Source organism: Lissotriton helveticus (assembly GCF_964261635.1).
Source record: "Lissotriton helveticus chromosome 1_1 unlocalized genomic scaffold, aLisHel1.1 SUPER_1_unloc_59, whole genome shotgun sequence".
NCBI lineage: Eukaryota > Metazoa > Chordata > Amphibia > Caudata > Salamandridae > Lissotriton > Lissotriton helveticus.
The window spans coordinates 570,123-590,232 of record NW_027611702.1 but is presented as its reverse complement, the minus strand read 5'-3'; the positions used below and the strand labels follow the sequence as shown (position 1 = coordinate 590,232).

Genomic DNA, 20,110 nt, shown 5'->3' with positions numbered 1-20,110 from the left:
TATTTTGTTCATTCCCACGCAGCTAGCGATGGACAAAGCTATCAGAACTGGAAAATGATCAGACAAAGTCCTAGGTAAATGTGTAATAGTTTCACCCTAGCGAATCTTATCTCTAGATCCTAACCAGCAATCGATCCTGGACGATATTCCATGTACTACGGAATGCAATGTATGCACAGTGGAATTTGGGCATTTAGTACAGTAACTGTCTAGCACTATGTGCTGGTGCATAATATCTCACAGATCTTCCCACATGCGTGTTGGCTGAAACCACTGCCAGTGCTATCCAAATAGCAGTATAACATTAAAGTCTCCTCCTTGTATTCAGAGTGAGAAGAAGTGGCCACAAAACTGTTCCTATTTTCAGTGTTAAACAAAAACAGGGTTGTCAAAGTTGGGGTCATACTTATGGAACCTAGCAACCTCTGCTCAACCACACACCGGCCCTATCCATGACAGAATGTGTCCGGAGGCCTGACCCACAAACCTGGTTTAACCAATAACTCCACTCCCATAGCAAAGGAGGAATAGGAAGAGTAATAGAGATACACACCCCAGCTTTTGGCAAAATTATTTACCCCCACGGAAGCAGCTTGCATCTCCTGAAAATAATGCAACATCCACTTTAGGTCTATTAAGGGAAGCAATCACCATCCAGGCCTTGTGGTGGTCATTCACCCTTCTCACATTCCAGAAAAGCAGCCTTGGCTTGCCCCAATTATAAATGTTGTGTCTGCTGGTTTCACTCCATCTTTCATCTAAATGTATCTGTCAGATCAGAAGTTTTTCGGCCATCAAAATCCTGTGCCACCTGTATTCTAGTAATATTCGCCCAAACAGCTCTTGCAGCAAACCCCTACCCACATTGCCTTATAACCGTAGAAGAGCATTACAGTCGAGCCTCGGGTGGCTAAACTGGCATCAATCCCATTGTTGCCCATAATCATGTGATGCTCTGCAGTGTTGGATATACCAGTAGTGTTAGAAGCCTGTCCTTCTTGCATATCGATGAGAGATGTAACTTGTCTTGAGACTGTGGGTGGTTATTCGAGGATTAGTTGCTGGTGAATTGAGGGGGAACTTTTCTAACTCAGACACTGTTTGAGTGCCTCCCTCTTTTGTAATCTTTACAGCACGAGAGCAAGCCTTGTTCACCGTGGAATTAACAACAGGTAGCCTTTCATAAACAAGGAGACGATTGAATTGTTTTTAATAGTCTCTATCAAGTATCAATGTCTTCAGGATGGGGAAACAATGACCTAGTAATTGCCCACTTAAGGCTATTCAAAGACTGAGAATGTATCTCTGTATTCTCCCAACTGTGGCTCTTCGGTCACCAAATGGGCCCATTCCCTTCAGTAATATCATGTTTACAATTTTTACTGTGTAGGAGCCCAGTTGGAAATCTGGTCTGATATGAGCATGGTACAACGCTTTTGCATTGGTCATGAAAGTTTATCATAATTAAGACTCCCAGTTTTCTGTTTGTACAGATTTTTACCGAGAAATACAGACAGAAAACAATGTGAGTCATCTGTATATATATTTAAAAGCTAAAAATACTGAAAATTCTTCTTTAAATGAGTGACGTTCCATAAGGGCGGTTGAGAATTCCAAGATAAGCAGATAGACAGCATGGGAGTTTAGAAAATAGGTTAACATAGCATTCTATACAGGCATATGTTAAAATATATTTGTAGTAAATTGTTAATATTTACTTGTGGGAGTAGTATTTTAGTATTAAATCTGTTTTGACAGAACACAATCAGTAGAACATGAGCAGAACACCTACAACCAAGCGGGCTGGCTAGCTGCAATTTGGGTATACCAGCAGGGCAAAGAACAAAGCAAAACTTCTTAGAGATTAAACACTGCAATCCGGCAACAACCCATCCGGGACGGCCGCGTCCACAAAGGTAGAAATCGTAACAGTTTGGCGGCACCAAGGACAAGCAGGCAGATCAATTAAGAAACAATGAGTCCATGGTATCGGGAATGCGATCTGCTGAAGTCCGTAGCCTCTAATACGTGTTCCATATTTGAACAATAAACGTAACCTAGAAACAATAGAAAACAGCAACAACAAAAAACTTAAAACCCATCCCACCCCCACCCCTCTGTTCAGTGAGCATAAAAGAAAATCAAGATACGCGCGTCATTCCGTGGGCCCTAGGTGCTACAGGGGGTCATCACTTTCAGGGGAGGGAAAAATCCGACAATTCACACACTTATGGGGTGGTTGCAGTGGCAACTGGAACTAAGTTCAGGATACAGCGGTATTGCGGGCAGGTAAATTCTCGGAATTCAGTGGAGAGAATAGTTAGAAAAGAGGCCCAAGTTTTGGCATAATCTTTACCCTTCCCTCCTGCCACCATGGAATGTCTCTCCATCGCTAGAGGATTCCATAATTGGTGTAGCTAGTTTGTTTGATCGGGTACTTTGTCTGATTTCCACCTTGTCAGTATTACCCTATGAGCAGCATTCAGTGCAAGTGCCATCTGTCGCCCCCTAGTCGAGCGCAAGGAAAAGGTTATCATATTGGGGAGGCCTAAGAGTGTGTAAGCAGGAAGCCGGGGCATGGAAGTGTTGAAGGCCAGGTCTATGCCATCTAGGATCTGTTTCCAGTAGCGGGTTAGTTTGGGGCAATGGCAAAGTAAGTGAAGAAGAGTCCCGGGAATGCCGCACCCCCTCCACAGAGGCCGTTACATTGGGATTGCCATTTGGCTAGCTTTTCGAGGTATAGTACCATGGGTAGCGATTTTAAAAGCTGTCTCAGTGTGGCTCACAGAGTACGTAGTGTGGCATGACCGGTAGAAAATGTCTTCCCACTCCTTATCTGACAGTGCGCGCCCTAGCTCTGTTTACCAGCGTTTCTACTGGCAGTGCGGGACCGTGAGAGGGCTGAGGTAAGGAAGGAGTAAGTTTTGGAGATATGGCTTTTATCATCTTTTTTGGTAAGTATCCATTTCTCAAATAGCTTAATTGGCCGGAAAGCTAGGTGACGCGTCCCAGGTTCCGAAATCCAATGTATCATCTGTGAGTGTAAATAATATCAGTGGCTGGTAATTTTTAGCCCGTATCCTTAAAGGGGATAAGGCCCTGAAGGTCAAATAAGTGCCCCAATCGTTTACACCCCGCCTCCACCCACCTCGCTACAGCCTTGGCGGACATTCCCGGCGGGAAGGCAGATTTGAGATAAGCGGGGTCAGGGGAGAAGGGAATGAGGTCAGGTTGGCTCTCTGAGAGACTCTGTCCCAAGCTAGCATTGTAGATTGTGTGACTGGTGAGGAGTAGAGTCCCCAAGCGCGGGCCGACCTTGGAAACCAGGCATGATGTGGTGGCCCGTGACCGTCTGATCCATGAATACCCAATATTTTTCTGTCATGGGACGGTTCCATTCCACTAAATACCATAAGAGTGAAGCATGGAAATATCGAGTGATATTAGGAAAGGCTAGTCCCCCATACTTCTTGAGTTGTGGGAGTTGGGTTTTGTGTAATCGCGGTGGGATCAGGACCCAAATGAAGACCTCGATTGCCGCCTGTATTTGTCGTAGGGCTTGTGGCGGGGGTTCCAGCGGCAGGGTTTGGAACAAGTATATGGCGCCTGGTAGGGCGTTCAATTTAATCACGGATAATCTCCCAAACCACGTCACGGGTAGGTGACGCCAGCGGTAGAAGTCCACGTGGATTTGGGATAGAGCAGAGTAGTTCATCTCTGCTGTTTTCACTAGACTCTTGTGGAGAGTCAAGACAAGGTATGTGAGTCCCCCGGATACCCAGTAAAAGGGAAACTGAAGCCGGAGAGCCTCTTCCGTGTTTTGGCTAGTGGAAAGATTGAGTACTTTGGATTTCTGTGTATTTTAAAGCCAGAAAACTGACTGAATGTCTGAAGGTCCTGCATGATGGCCAGTAGAGAGGACAGAGGGTGTGCAATTGAAAAGATAATGTTGTCTGTGTATAAGCTAATGAGGTGATGGTCTAAACCAAAGGGGATACCCTGTGCTTGGCGGTTATCTCAAAGTCGCTGAGCCAAGGGCTCCATATATAGAGCAAAAAGTAGGGGAAAAGGGGGCACCCCTTTCGTGTTCCACGCTCCACTCCAAATTGCTCACAGAGTAAGCCATTGCCTTGAACAGCCGCCTGGGGGGCACTGTAGATGCTCGCGATCCAGCATCGGAATCAGGGTCCCATCCTGGAGTGTTCTAGAGTGACGAATAGATAAGGCCAGTGCACATGGTAGAAAGACTTTTCGGCATCGATCGACAGGAGAAAGGCCTCCTCTTTGGACCGCAGTACCTTATCGATTAGATGGCAAAGGCGTTTAGTATTGTCTCCACATTGCTGTCCTGGAATGAAACCAGACTGATCTGGGTCGACTAGGCCTGGCATGTGGGGGTTCAACCTATGTGCTAAAATACTGGAAAAACAGCTTTGCCTCTATATTCAACAAGGAGACCGGCCGGTAGGAACTACAAAGTTCAGGGTCCTTACCCAGCTTGAGGATAACCGATATAGACACCTGTAGCATAGAGGGGGTGAGGGATCCCGAGTCTGCGAACGAGTTAAACTGGCGGGTGAGTAGAGGAGCGAGGTCAGCGCAGCAGGTTTTGTAAAAAAAGGCACTGAAGCCATCCGGCCCGGGGGCCCTTCTGGAGCTTCAGCCAGGTGATCGCAGAGATAACTTCCTCAATGCGAATAGGCGCTTCCAGGACAGCAGCTTCGCTCTCGGGCAGAGGTGTCACTGCAGCATCTCTCAGATATTCGGTAGGATCAGGCAGCAGGGAGGGATCAGCTACATAGCGGGAGTGGTAAATGGAACGGAAGGATGAAACTATGTGGGCGTCACCAGTTGGGAGTCGACTGGACCCATCACGCAGAGATTTAACTGAGTGAGCTTCTTGCTGGCTCTGCGAACAATGCGCTAACATGCGGCCCCCTTTATTGGAGCCAACAAAATATTTATGTTTCAGGTCGATCACAGCATGTTCAGCCTGGTCGAGGTCCAAACGGCAGAGCTGAAGGCGCTCCTTTTCTAGCTGCCGCCATATGCGGGGAGCACCAGTGCGTTTATGTATGGTCTCTAATTCTTTAACGGTGGCCTCCAGTTCCACGCGTTTCTCCCATCTGGTCTTATTCTCATAGGTGGCTTTAGCAATGAGGGCACCTCGCGCTACTAGCTTAAGTGCCTCCCATACCTAAGAGAGTGGTGTGTCAGCCCTGTCATTAGTTGCTATATAATCACTAATGCATCGCCTGACGTCGGTAACCACATCTGGGGACCTGAGCAAGGAATCTCGCAGGCGACAGCGTGGTTTGAAAGCAGGACGCGCAGTGGGGAAGCACAAAGCTAGGGTAATGTGTGCGTGGTCCGAGAGGACCTGAGCTTCAATAGTAGAGTCCGTAACCAGGGCCCAAGCAGCTGGAGTAACTAGGAAGTGGTTGAGACAAGCATACGTTTTTTTCTTTCGCCATCTCTTCCGGGCCTGGTTTGGTGGAGGTCGACGGTTTGCCAACTGTCTGCCATTGGGGAAGTTTACTCCTGACATGCTTGAAGGGACTGTCTTTTGGCACCTGATTCGGCTCAGCAGCAATTCCCAGGAGGTCCGAACCTTCCGTGAGGGAACGTATCTGCCTTAACTTCCCTTGATGCTTGAAGATGAGGCAAAAGGGATGGCCCCAAGAGTACGGAATCCCTTTGTCCCGGAGATGGGATATGACGAAGCGGAAATCCCTCCACTTTGCAAGAGTCACTGCGGCCAGGTCTTGAAAGAGGGCCGGTGTGTGCCCCTGGAACTGAATCGGCTGGGCAGCTCTCACCATCCGTAGGATCTGCTCCTTCAGCTGAAAGTCATGCACACAGACTAGCACATCGGGCAGGGGGGCTTTCCCGCCTCTGAGGGAGGCCCACACGGTGAACGCGGTCCACCTGGATTTTTTGTAGACAATCTTCATCTAGTATTTGCTGGAAGAGGGACATGACATAGTCTCACAAGTCCTCACCCTCCAGGGCACCGCACGCATGCGGATGTTATTTCTCCTGGACCGGTTTTCAAAATCCTCCGTGTGGGCCCGGTTGTCTAGATCTTGGTCCCACAGTCGAAGAACCTACTGTTGTAGTTAGTGAAGATCATCCTCTCTCACCAGCTCATGCTCCTCCAGTGCAGCTACCCTCTCTCCCACCTCATCAACATCCCATCGTCCCTCATTGAGAATGGATGCAAGCTCCCCTTTCAGCTCCAAGAAGTCTCCCTTAATGGCAGAGAACAGTTCCAGCATGAAGGCCTTTGTGACGAGGCTATCAGCCTCTTAAACGAGGTCAGCGTGTCTTTGGTCTTTAAATGTTCTTTGGGAAGTCTCGGAGCCCCCGGTTGCTTGAGCAAAAGTTCCTTAAGGGATTCTTCCCTTCGCGCTCCGGCTGTGGCCATCTCTGCACACCAAAGTGTAGCTAAACGCTTCACAGCCGCCCCCGCTACAGAGCCTGGCCCGCGATCAGGGTTCAGCCTTTAGTTAAAAGGGTGCTGAGAGTGTGGGGGCCGTCGAGTCTTCTAATCCCAGGAGAAAGCTGCAGTGCTACCAACGGCAGCGCCTGACGTCAGAGCACCCTCTGCTGAGGGACGAAGCGCCAGATCAGGCGGTACCCAGAGTAATGTTAGGGCCCAGCAGAGGTATCCAATGGGCCTATCTCTTCTATCCGGTCAAAGACCCAAGTGTCACCGAGCGAGGAGCACTGGCTAGGGCAGAGGGCACCTTGGTTGCATAGCAACGCAGAGTGGGTTGGATGGGGAGTGCCGTTTCTTTAGAAGCCTTCTTGCCGCGATCTAATGTCTCGGGGCTATATGTGTAAGTGTTGCGCGGGTGCACCAGTAGTCCCGACACCCAATGCCCCAGCGCAGAGTGACTCACCAGGGAGCGGCCATCCGTCAGGCAACGGGCAAGGAGTGATGTTAGAGCCTAAGAGCAGCGTTCAAAGGACCCCCCCATTTATCCGATCATCTCCGTGCGACTCACCCGTGAGTAGTCAGCCAATGGCTGTCGGGCGAGGAATATCTCACAATCAGACGTCCTGGGCTCGCTGCGGGTCTGGCGAGCCTCTCAGTGAGCTCTCTCCTCCCCGGTATGTCAAGTAGGGCCCCCTAACCAGGCTTTGGGCCCCACAGTCTGTAGCGGGCGGAAAGCAAAATGGCGGCTCCTGGGTCTCCCCGGACCGGGCCACGGATCCCGCGGGTGCAGGGTGGAGAACGCACCTGCAGGTCGTTACGGACTGTCACAGTGATCTGCTAGTTGCTTAGGCCCTCAGGAGGTTGCTGCCAGTGTCCATGCAGGCCAACGCTAGAAGGGCGAGTGGATGGCGATTGCCCGTCCAGCCGCGTCCCGGGAATACCCACTGCTTCCGGATGAAGGAGTCTCCCGGGTCTCTGGGCTTTCAATCTGTGTTGCGGTAGGCGGCCATGGAGTGGTGGGTGCTCAGGTCCATTGTGTGGGTGAGGCAGAGCGCACTTCTGGAGGCCTTCCGCCAGGCATGGCCGTCCGCTGGGTGTCTCCCCAGGAGGGAGTCAGTAGCTTCAAAGTAGATGGGGCCAGCCGATGCAAGCCCTGGCGAGGAAATCAACAAGATGGTGGCCGCCCGATAGGTCGTGTCCGGGGCCTGGCATGCCACCTCAGGTGGTTGAGGACACCCGGTTCACAGGACCTACAGATAGTGGTAGGGGCGGCAGTCAATGCTCACCAGCCGTTCTGTTGCTCTATGGGGCCGGTGCCGGGGCTCTCGCCAGAGTTGGTCTCGCGGCTTCTGCCTTGGCTGCAGGACCATCAGGGCGCTTTGCCGAGGGATCAGGCAGGCGGGCTCAGGCGATCCAAATACTGCCTCACCGAGGCACCAGGATAAGCAGGAGTCGATGTCAGGAAAGTTCTATGTCGGGGAATGGGGCAAATACAAAGTGGATGATTTGGCAGGGCCGGAGGAGAAGAGTCTGGCGTCCTACCGTGCCGCCATCTTGGCCAAGCCCCTTGGGTGTAGTATTTTGCTAAATTTGACTGCTGGATTTGCTAAAATGTGACAGATATCAAAGAACATGTGCATGTTTATAAGTTAACTAAATGTGGAAATGTACCAATTTTAACTACATTTACTTGCAAACCAATAAATATGGATGAATACTAATAGGAAGGCCAAAAAATAAATATATATATATATATATATATATATACAGGCAGAAATGTTTTAAAAAAATACCATAAAACCAGGAGCCCTGATTATAACAGACTTCAAAACAGGAAAAGGGCTTTGTCATGATGCGCGGCGACCAGGAGTCAACTTTGTAAACAGCACACACCACTGGATGTGCTATCCAATCACCTGCCTCAATCCAAATATGCGGGTACAGAGTTGCTAAAATTGATGCAATGTCTCTCTCATTGGTGGTTTAAAAATTGTACTGCGCTTAAATATGAAACCAAAACAATTTTTTCGTATGCACTGGTTTCTGATTCTTTTGGATCATGTACAAGCTTTATAAAACCTCTTAAGAAAATAAATAATTTATTTTTTAGAAAAGATCAGGAAGGAATGATTTTTTGTCTCATTCACATCATTGCAAGGCACCGAGGGTAGTACTAGACCATTTATTCACATTGGAAGAAACTAAGGGGGTCTATCAACCAGGGGCTCACATTTTATGAGACTGAAAGTTGGGGTACACATTGCTGACATTTCTGATCCCTCTCCATGGTTTCTAAATATAAATCATCTGTTTGATTCTCCTCATTAACCCCCTCCCTCCCCTCCAATGGTGGCCAGAGAATGTATCCTTTTGGAACAAGGCTCGAGGAGAGATATGAACAGCTTTGGCTTTCCCTATTCAGGCAAACAGATTTATTTATTTGTTTTTTTCTATTAAGCGGACATAGTCTGAAAGGACATTGGAGCGCTATAGAAAGGTGATTAACTCTATACACTGTATAGTATAAGATAGTCTACAGTGTTCAACCATCTAGGATTGCAGTCGGTACTTTCAGCAAATATTTATTTTATTACAGATCAGTATGTTAAAAAAAATACATGGTGCAAAAGGAGAAGAATACAATTGTTGCCTACATGTGATATAGTAGATTGTAATCACTGCTCTAAGTAGAGGCCTTTTATTCGCAGGTTGTTCAGCAAACTGTCATGCAATGTCTGTACAAATGGTGGCACCTCCTGTCCCACATGAAACCATAAACCGGATACACACATACTTCAGGCTGCAAATACCTAAGGCCAGTAGCATCTGACTTCCATCTGACCCCAAAACTCCACTTGCCTCTCCTGGGTAGTATTGTTTAATGAAATTAACAAAATGCCAACGATATACAGCATGAACATAACATCCTAGATAACAAACTGCACCAATGTGCCCAAAACTGTGGATACGAGCCCTAGAAGGCCTTGCAGAGCAAATCTAATAACTGAGTAAATAGGCAGCACCAGGTCCTATCACGAGGTAGCTAGAATAGCCCTTATACCTACAGCAGACTGGGTGTAGGTAAAGAAATGTAGCTGTTGCTTTCTGTCCATTTGCTGCTATCTGGAGAGTGCATATTGTCACCTCTGTAGGAAAGGGGCAAGTTGTCCTGGAACCTTTTCTTGACTAATCCTTCGGCACCTTTGATGACTGCCACTGTTTATGTTCCTTTGTTCCACATTGTGCTCAGTTACTTCATCCCCCTATAGCTGTTGTCGTGTAGTTCCTATAAACATATATAGGATCTGCACGTTCAGACAACATACACTGTGGGATTGGTGTCCAGATTAATTCCAGACACCCCCACCGGGTATTTTAACCTGTATACCAGCTAGCTCACAGTGCCACTATAAACCCTTCTTACCAAAGAGAGAATAGTTTTTAGCAACTATTGAACATAACAACTCTGTCCCATCAGGGATCGTGGAAACAGTGCAGTACTTTTCGCTCAGTTACTCGTGCTCACTTTTGTTTCAGAGTAATGCACAGAATAAACAGTAGGGACCTTTTTCAATAAGCATTTATTGAACCAGCGTCATTCTGCTGTAAAATAGGTGTGCTGAAACAACCATAAGACAAACAGATCTAAATGATTATAAGCACCAAAAGAGTAAAATGATGGTAGATTCCTACCATTGTGCTAGAACAATGAATACAGACCAGAATATAAAATACATGACAGTAATAAATTCCTACTCCTACAATGCAACACTATCTTGATGTACCTACGTGTACCTAACATTTATGTAGGTGTAGAGCCAAGAATCCCCCTAGGATAAAGCCAACCCCATTACCTGAAATGAGAGACTGTGTGACCCTGTCTTGGTCTGAAGATGGACACACTGCGAGGGATGTCACACCACTGCGATCTGGAGTGTCTGCCTGCAGGAACCTCAGCGTCTCGCGTCAATGTGTCAGTATGAAAGTCCTTCTTCGCCTCCCCCTGCCTCAGGAAAGATATGGTGTTTATATGCCCAAAGTGGTACCCTCAGGGGATCTACCTTGCTGTGTCATGTCGGACTAGGATGACGGAAGGAATAACCCTTATACGTAGTTATTATGCAGGAGATGGTAGTCTTGCTGAGATTCCAAGAATCCTCATGCATAATGGATGAGGCTAGTTTTTCAGAAAAAAAACCCACGTCCTGTAAGCAGTACCGTAACTAGGTATAATGTCACTACCAAGAACCGTTATGTAGTGTAATGGCAGGGAAGATATAGGTAAAAGGTTCGGTAATTCCCTGAGCCTATATTGGGGTATCTGTATGAAACATAACACTGTGAGCAGGTGTGGGTTTTTTAAACAATGCCTTGTCTCAGTAAGTGGTAAGTGCATGCATATGGTTTTACTTCTATGTGGAACTTCTGATGTTATATAGGCCGTGTCCTTCTAATAAATGCCTTGTCACTTTCTTTACATTCATACGGTTACGTCATTAAGAACACTGTTGCATTTTGTTCACTCATACAGATTTTCCCAGAGACTTTCTGATGTTGTTTTAACTCTCCCTTGCTAATAAATGCCTTGTCACGTTCAGTGTAGTCTTAAGTGGTGACGTTTCATATTGTGTTAGCTCTCCATTTCTTATGAATGCACTCTCACGTTCAAAACATTGATATAGTTTCTCTTCAATGTGAGCATTCTAAAGTCATATCAAATGTTGTTTTGTAGCAAATCCCTTGTTGCATTCTGTGCATTAACATGGTTACTCCTTAGTGTAAATCTGTTGATGCTGTATTAGCTTATTCTTCCTATTTAAGACTCCATCACATTCTGTATGTACATAGCATTTCTCTCCATGTGGATTTGCTAATGTCATTTTAGATCGCCATTTGTCATGAATGTTTTGTGAAAGTCAATACATTGATATGGTTTCTCGCCTGTGTGAACTTTCCGATGTTAAATAAAATTTTGCTGTCTAACAAATCCCATGTCACATTCTGTACATTGATATGGTTTCTCTCCAGTGTGGACTTTTGGGTGTTGTTTTTAGCTCTCTATTTGTTAAAAATGCTTTGTCACACTCCGTACATTCATTCAGTTTCTCCCAAATAGATTTTCTGATGTCGCTTCAGATCTCCATTTATTAACAATGCTTTGCCTCACTCTGTACATTGATATTGTTTCTCCCCAATGTCGCCTTTATGTTGTTTTAACATTCCATTTGTACTTAATGCTTTGTCACACTCTGCACATTGATATGATTTCTCCTCAGTATGGATTTTCTGATGTCGTTTTAGCTTTCCATTTGTACTTAATGTTTGCCACACTCTGTACATTGATATGGTTTCTCCCCAGTATGGGTTTTCTGATGTCAATTTAGTTGCCACTTTCTTATGAATGCTTTGTGACACTCTGTACATTCATACGGTTTTTCCTCAGCATGGATTTTCTGATGTTGCTTCTGTTCTCCATTGGTTATAAATGCTTTGCCACACTCTGTAGATTGATATGGTTTCTACCCAGTATGGATTTTTTGATGTCCTTTTAGCCCGCTATTTGTTATGAATGCTTTGTCACACTCTGTACATTGATATGGTTTCTCCCCAGTATGGATTTTCTGATGTTGTTTTAGCTGCCACTTTCTTATGAATGCTTTGTCACACTCTGCACATTTATATGGTTTCTCCCTAGTGTGGATTTTCTGATGTACTTTTAGCTCTCCATTAGTTATAAATGCCTTGCCACACTGTGCACATTGATATGGTTTCTCCCCAGTGTGGATTTTCTGATGTCGTTTTAGCTCTTGATTTCTTATAAATGCTTTGTTGCATTCTGTACATTCATATGGTTTATCCCCAGTGTGGATTTTCTGATGTTGATTTAGATGCCACTTTCTTATAAATGCTTTGTCACACTCTGTACATTGATATGGTTTCTCCCCAGTATGGATTTTTTCATGTCGTTTTAGCCCTTCATTTCTTATGAATGCTTTGCCACACTCTGTACATTGATATGCTTTCTCCCCAGTATGGATTTTCTGATGTTGTGTTAGCTCAGGATTAGTTATGAATGCTTTGCCACACTGTGAACATTGATATGGTTTCTCCTCAGTATGGATTTTTATATGTCGTTTTAGCTCTCCATTTGTTATGAATGCTTTGTCACACTCTGTACATTGATATGGTTTCTCCTCAGTATGGATTTTCTGATGTTGTATTAGCTCAGGATTAGTTATGAATGCTTTGCCACACTGTGCACATTGATATGGTTTCTCCCCAGTGTGGATTTTCTGATGTCGTTTTAGCTCTAGATTTCTTATAAATGCTTTGTTGCATTCTGTACATTCATACGGTTTTTCCCGAGTGTGGATTTTCTGATGTTGATTTAGCTGCCACTTTCTTATAAAGGCTTTGTCACACTCTGTACATTGATATGGTTTCTCCCCAGCATGGATTTTCTGATGTTGCTTCTGTTCTCCATTGGTTATAAATGCTTTGCCACACTCTGTACATTGATATGGTTTCTCCTCAGTATGGATTTTTTTATGTCGTTTTAGCTCTCCATTTCTTATGAATGCTTTGCCACACTGTGAACATTGATATGGTTTCTCCCCAGTATGGATTTTTGTATGTCGTTTTAGCTCTCCATTTGTTATGAATGCTTTGTCACACTCTGTACATTGATATGGTTTCTCCCCAGTATGGATTTTCTGATGTTGTATTAGCTCAGGATTAGTTATGAATGTTTTGCCACACTGTGCACATTGATATTGTTTCTCCCCAGTATGGATTTTTGTATGTCGTTTTAGCTTTCCATTTGTTATGAATGCTTTGTCACACTCTGTACATTGATATGGTTTCTTCCCAGTATGGATTTTCTGATGTTGTGTTAGCTCAGTATTAGTTATGAATGCTTTGCCACACTGTGCACATTGATATGGTTTCTCCCCAGTGTGGATTTTCTGATGTCGTTTTAGCTCTAGATTTCTTATAAATGCTTTGTTGCATTCTGTACATTCATACGGTTTCTCCCGAGTGTGGATTTTCTGATGTTGATTTAGCTGCCACTTTCTTATAAATGCTTTGTCACACTCTGTACATTGATATGGTTTCTCCCCAGCATGGATTTTCTGATGTTGCTTCTGTTCTCCATTGGTTATAAATGCTTTGCCACACTCTGTACATTGATATGGTTTCTCCTCAGTATGGATTTTTTTATGTCGTTTTAGCTCTCCATTTCTTATGAACGCTTTGCCACACTGTGAGCATTGATATGCTTTCTCCCCAGTATGGATTTTTGTATGTCGTTTTAGCCCTCCATTTGTTATGAATGCTTTGTCACACTCTGTACATTGATATGGTTTCTCCCCAGTATGGATTTTTGTATGTCGTTTTAGCTTTCCATTTGTTATGAATGCTTTGTCACACTCTGTACATTGATATGGTTTCTCCCCTGTATGGATTTTCTGATGTTGTGTTAGCTCAGGATTAGTTATGAATGCTTTGCCACACTGTGCACATTGATATGGTTTCTCCCCAGTATGGATTTTTGTATGTTGTTTTAGCTCTCCATTTGTTATGAATGCTTTGTCACACTCTGTACATTGATATGGTTTCTCTTCAGTATGGATTTTCTGATGTTGTGTTAGCTCAGGATTAGTTATGAATGCTTTGCCACACTGTGCACATTGATATGGTTTCTCCCCAGTGTGGATTTTCTGATGTCGTTTTAGCTCTAGATTTCTTATAAATGCTTTGTTGCATTCTGTACATTCATACGGTTTCTCCCGAGTGTGGATTTTCAGATGTTGATTTAGCTGCCAATTTCTTATAAATGCTTTGTCACACTCTGTACATTGATATGGTTTCTCCCCAGCATGGATTTTCTGATGTTGCTTCTGTTCTCCATTTGTTATAAATGCTTTGCCACACTCTGTACATTGATATGGTTTCTCCCCAGTATGTATTTTTTTATGTCGTTTTAGCTCTCCATTTCTTATAAAAGCCTGTCCACACTGTGCACATTGATATGGTTTCTCCCCAGTGTGGATTTTCTGATGTCGTTTTAGCTCTCCATTTCTTATAAATGCTTTGTTGCATTCTGTACATTCATAAGGTTTCTTCCCAGTGTGGATTTTCTGATGTTGTGTTAGCTCTCCATTAGTTATAAATGCTTTGCCACATTGTGCACATTGATATGGTTTCTCCCCTCTGTGGATTTGCTGATGTAGTTTTAGCTCTCCATTTGTTCTAAATGTTTTGCCACACTCTGTACATTGATGTGATTTCTCCCCAGTGTGGATTTTCTGATGTAGTTTGAGCTGTCCATTAGTTATAAATGCCTTGCCACACTGTGCACATTGATATGGTTTCTCCCCAGTGTGTATTTTCTGATGTCGATTTAGCTCTCCATTTCTTATAAATGCTTTGTTGCATTCTGTACATTCATACGGTTTCTCCCCAGTGTGGATTTTCTGATGTTGTGTTAGCTCTCCATTAGTTATAAATGCTTTGCCACATTGTGCACATTGAAATGGTTTCTCCCCTGTGTGAATTTTCTGATGTAGTTCTAGCTCTCCATTTGTTCTATATGTTTTGCCGCATTGTGTTGTCATCTTCTACATATTCACACGGTTTCTCTTATTTGTTTTCTTTCTTATACTTGGTTAGTTCTTCCTTCGTAATGAGAATCTCATTCGACTTGCTTCAGTTTGTTCAGTGTGTTATGTCTTTTATGTATATCAGCTGATACCTAAGTGCCAAGTGCAGACCTCACTGGATAGTACAGGTTTTCAGCTGTAGAAAAAGACTTTGGCACGGCATTAGCCTTCATGGGAAGTGATCTCCAGCCATACTGTTTTTCCATCACTTCCTAAACAAGTAACGTTTACTGCCTTCACCTTTTTCGATCATTATTGCATTTGTTTTACCTATAAGAAAAAGATTTAAAAATAAAAACACACTGGATAAGTTTAAATGCAGAGGCCATCACAAAAATCTATTGGCATGTAATTGTTCATAAAGACAAATGCGCTGAAGAAATTTTAGATTACACTTTCAATGTGAAGATGCAGTAGACAGAGTAAAGGCATACGATCCTTCAATGATCCCTTTCTATCGAGGAGTAAAATAGCAACCAAGACACCAGAGAAGGTTCCTTGTTCATTGAGTGAGACCCTCACCCTACGACGCGCTACAATGCCAAATACATAGCAACACAATGCCTCCGTTCTTATCAAGGGAATGCTTCCTATTCTCACACAGGTTTAACAAAAATACAAAATGGAGCCTTTTCCGGTGAATGGACCATGCAAGACAGAGCATCACAATAACGGCAGGAAACATAAGCGACTGCTGCAAGGGAGTCCCTTTATAGTATCAGAGAGTCTGGAATAGGCTAGACAGGTAATCTGAGTATCTTCAACATAGTGTAATTTCAGAGATCCGAGACTCTGACCATATCTAGTCAAGGAGCAGGCGGACTAGAACCATTTTACGTCAATGTAATAGAAAGAGGCCCTGTTACTCCAAGAGATGGGATTCCATGTAAGACTTAATCGTCACAAATAAATTCTCTTGGAAAACTAGATTCTATTACCTCCATTGTTCATCACCTCTTACACCGTCACACACTAATATACACCAGTCATCAAATGTACCACCAAAACAATCCTTGATTATCAAGTTTAATATCAAACAGTATATATATATATATATATATATATATATATATATATATATATATATATATATATATATATTACCTACTGGCGGTCGCCAGTAGGTATATATAGTTAGGATTTTTTCTCTATGGGATTTTTGAAAATTCTATGTCTAATAACTTTGGCGTTTGTAGACGGAATTGGCTGAAATTTTCAGGAAAATGGCACATTTTGTTTCTGAGCAGCCCTTGAAAATTTGGGGGGGGGTTCGTCAAGGGGGGGCCGAGAAAAAAGGGGGGTCCCAAAACGTGTTTTTAACATTGAGTTTTCCATAGGGCGGTTGGCCTCACTTTTAGCCCGAACGGCTGAATGGATTTGCACGAAACTTGGCAAAATTGTAGGGACTGGTAGCCCGATGTGCCTTTTGTAGGTCTCAATATATGTGCTACAGTGGATTTTGAGAAATTAACGTTTAAAAAAAGATATATATCTGTAACAGCGGACCGGGCAGCGCTCCGGTTCGCGGACTTTTCGCGCAACGGAGCTTTGTGAAGCGAAGCTGATTGGTTCTCCGGCGTCTGTAAACATTCCAAACAGTCCGTAGCGGCCGCCATCTTGTCTCTCGGTAGGATCGAGAGACAAGAGGAGGCCAAAGCGAAGGGGCAAATGACCATAAGGGGGCATAGTAGATCCTCGCTGACCCCCTAGGTTTGATGTGGAGACTTTAAAAGGGCCCCGCGGGGCAAAAAAAAATAATAATAATAATAATCGAACGGCTGAATGGATTTGCACGAAACTTGGCAAAATATTAGGGACTGGTAGCCCGATGTGCCTTTGCTAGGTCTCAATATATGTGCTCCAGTGGATTTTGAGAAATTAACGTTCAAAAAAAGATATATATCTGTAACAGCGCTCCGCTTCGCGTACTTTTCGCGTTACGGAGCTTTGCGAAGCTGATTGGTTCTCCGGCGTCTGTCAACATTCCAAACAGTCCGTAGCGGCCGCCATCTTGTCTCTCGGTAGGATTGAGAGACAAGAGGAGGCCAAAGCAAAGGGGGAAATGACCATAAGGGGGCATAGTAGATCCTTCCTGACCTCTTAGGTTTGATGTACCATTTTGCCAAGTTTGGTGTAATTCCGTTCAGCCATTCAGGCTGTAGACGTATGTAAATGTCCTATGGAAAATTGCATGGGGAAAACACATTTGAAAGTGTTGAAATTTAGAACCAATTAAAATGTTACTTTGGTTTTGTATTTGTGTGTGATGAAAGTTAATTGGTTATGTATATATGTCAAATGAGAGGAAACCACAGCCATTTTGTGATACTACTGTCTGAGGTACATTTGTGAGGAATTTTTGGTGGTGAATTTCTGGTGTTTGATTTACACAGTACTAACACTTCTCCTACTTTTAAAAAGGTGAGTTGTTAATTTGTAAGGGGAACTATGTTGTACACTTGAAGATAATTTGAAAAAAAAATTCTGTTATTTATTTGCAGTCCTTCTGTTATACTAAATACTTGATAAAGTTAGTTTTATATTATGTATTACTAAAAACGATAAATGAAAGTGATTATTTTTTTCTGCAATTTACAGCAAGCAATTTCAAAATAAATGGCTCACAATGAAGAGACCGTGGCAATTTCTTTGTAAGGGGAACTATGTTGTACACTTGAAGATAATTTGAAAAATGTTTTCTGTTATTTATTTGCAGTCCTTCTGTTATACTAAATACTTGATAAAGTTAGTTTTATATTATGTATTACTAAAAACGATAAATGAAAGTGATTATTTTTTTCTGCAATTTACAGCAAGCAATTTCAAAATAAAATGGCTCACAATGAAGAGACCGTGGCAATTTCTTTTGAATTGTCCACTACATTGATTGAAATTGAGAGCACCAATAATGAAATATTGTCACAAGGAGGAGATGACTTGTATGATTCCATTAGATTGATTGAAATGGACAGCACCAATAATGAAATATTGTCACAAGGAGATGACTTGAATGATTCCACTACATTGATTGAAATTGAGAGCACCAATAATGAAATATTGTCACAAGGAGGAGATGACTTGTATGATTCCATTAGATTGATTGAAATGGACAGCACCAATAATGAAATATTGTCACAAGGAGGAGATGACTTGAATGATTCCACTACATTGATTGAAATTGAGAGCACCAATAATGAAATATTGTCACGAGGAGATGACTTGAATGATTCCACTACATTGATTGAAATTGACAGCACCAATAATGAAATATTGTCACAAGGAGGAGATGACTTGAATGATTTTTTTGATCAATCTGTTGATGGCGAATTTATCGAATGTTTGGAGACCATAGAGTTACAAGAATCATCATTGCAGACTTTTCATGAGGAAATTGCTGATGAGGACATGTTACTAGTTCTTTCAAATTTAGAAAATTCTGAAGAATAAATTTATATTTAGAAATCAAAAATTGTTTGAGACATTATTCATTTTTATTTTTAATTTATGAGGTTGTAGCGAAGTGATTGTAGTATAAAATGAGACTTATAGTATAGAGTGCAACATTTTTATGTTACATGGTAAGTTTACTCATATTTACTTCCCTTCTGCCACTAGATTATCTCCAATGTGTATTTGACATCTCTTCTTCATCTCCGGCCTCCTTTCTCTCACTGTGTGTCTCCGATGCATCTTATCGCTGCTATTTTGTGTAATTACAGAAGAGAGTAAAATAAAATAGTTCGGAACGTGAAAAGGGGGCAAAGTAGAGTACCCCTCACCCCCTAGGCCTTTTTAGGCGGTCCCAAAAGGATCAGTTTCTGCTTTCCTGAGAGATTATGGTATGAGTTCCATATACCACAATAATTTGCATTACAACATGCAAGATATCTATCTCCTATTACCAACTTTTGGAGATATTCGCGCTAAGCGCGAATATCTCCAAAAAGTAACACCTGCCCTGAGCAGTTCTTAGCCATGTTATCCAATGGGAGGTGGATAACATGGCTAAGAGCATTAGCTCGGTAATGCATGAATATCGCTGACTTTTTAGCGATATTCATGCATTGCGGCCGTTTATTATCGCATTTGCGATAAACCTTGATAATAGCAAGGTTTATCTTCGATAATTTCTGACGATGCTTAGCGGTAAAAAATTCGTTGGTAAGCATCGTTAGCGATAAATATCGCTTAACTTTGGTAATATGCACCAACGTCTGTTAACGTTCGATTCGAAGGAAATGAGGAAGTGTTGAAAAACATTGTCTGCGCCATCTTGCCTTTTTTGAAATGCCACACTTTTGTCGTGCACGGCAGCCATTTTAGATGCCTTCACCAGACCCACTCTCTGCACGCTGTCGATTCGTAGCATGGCTCCCCACCCTCGCAAGCATCTTCCCCAGGCACTGGTCACCCCCGCTCTCTGTCTTATGCATCGGCAATAAACCTCCCCCCATCTGCGCTGCTCTTCCCTGAAAATCACACTCTGTGCCCGCCCGACACCTCCCTTTCGCCCTATTCACTACCGCACCCTCTGACACTCCTCTTCCTCTGTGTCCGATTGTCCAGGCCGGTCCTAGGCTATCAGCTAGCCCTGCAGATGTAGTTTATGGCCCCAGCTGTAAAGAATCACCCCTCTTCAAAGGAGTTATAGTAGATCAAGGCCCACACTCGATGAGATTCGTCACAGCAGAAGCGTTCCTATTATCTGAAAACCATCCTGTATTGTGATTGGGGAGGGGACCGAGCCTGAAGCGGAAGATTCCAGGAATGACTCTTTGTACATCAAAGTTTTTACAATTATGTGTCACATTAAAAATATATAGCACTCCAACAAAGTAGTAGGAATATAAAACTTTAATAACATATAAATATATACAACAAAACAAAAACAGTAAAAACATTTAAACAACGAAGAGACCGTGGCAATTTCTTTTGAATTCCTGATGAGGACATGTTACTAGTTCTTTCAAATTATGAAAATTCAGAAGATGTTGCCTGGGGGTGG

The 20,110-nt window shown here is 43.3% G+C and overlaps 2 protein-coding genes across 3 annotated transcripts in view; one reads left to right on the top strand and one right to left on the bottom strand.

The window, feature by feature from the left end:
- Positions 1-20,110, top strand: part of LOC144806272 (uncharacterized) — a 255,137-nt gene that overhangs the window by 113,405 nt on the left and 121,622 nt on the right.
- LOC144806267 (uncharacterized) overlaps positions 10,005-20,110 on the bottom strand; it is a 68,057-nt gene continuing 57,951 nt past the window's right edge. For both annotated transcript variants that reach the window (XM_078672658.1, XM_078672659.1), the window contains one exon: positions 10,005-15,375. In XM_078672658.1, coding sequence (XP_078528784.1) covers positions 11,962-15,060 — 3,099 coding nt within the window. In that variant the 5' untranslated portion in view covers positions 15,061-15,375 and the 3' untranslated portion in view covers positions 10,005-11,961. The remainder of the gene's footprint in view (positions 15,376-20,110) is intronic.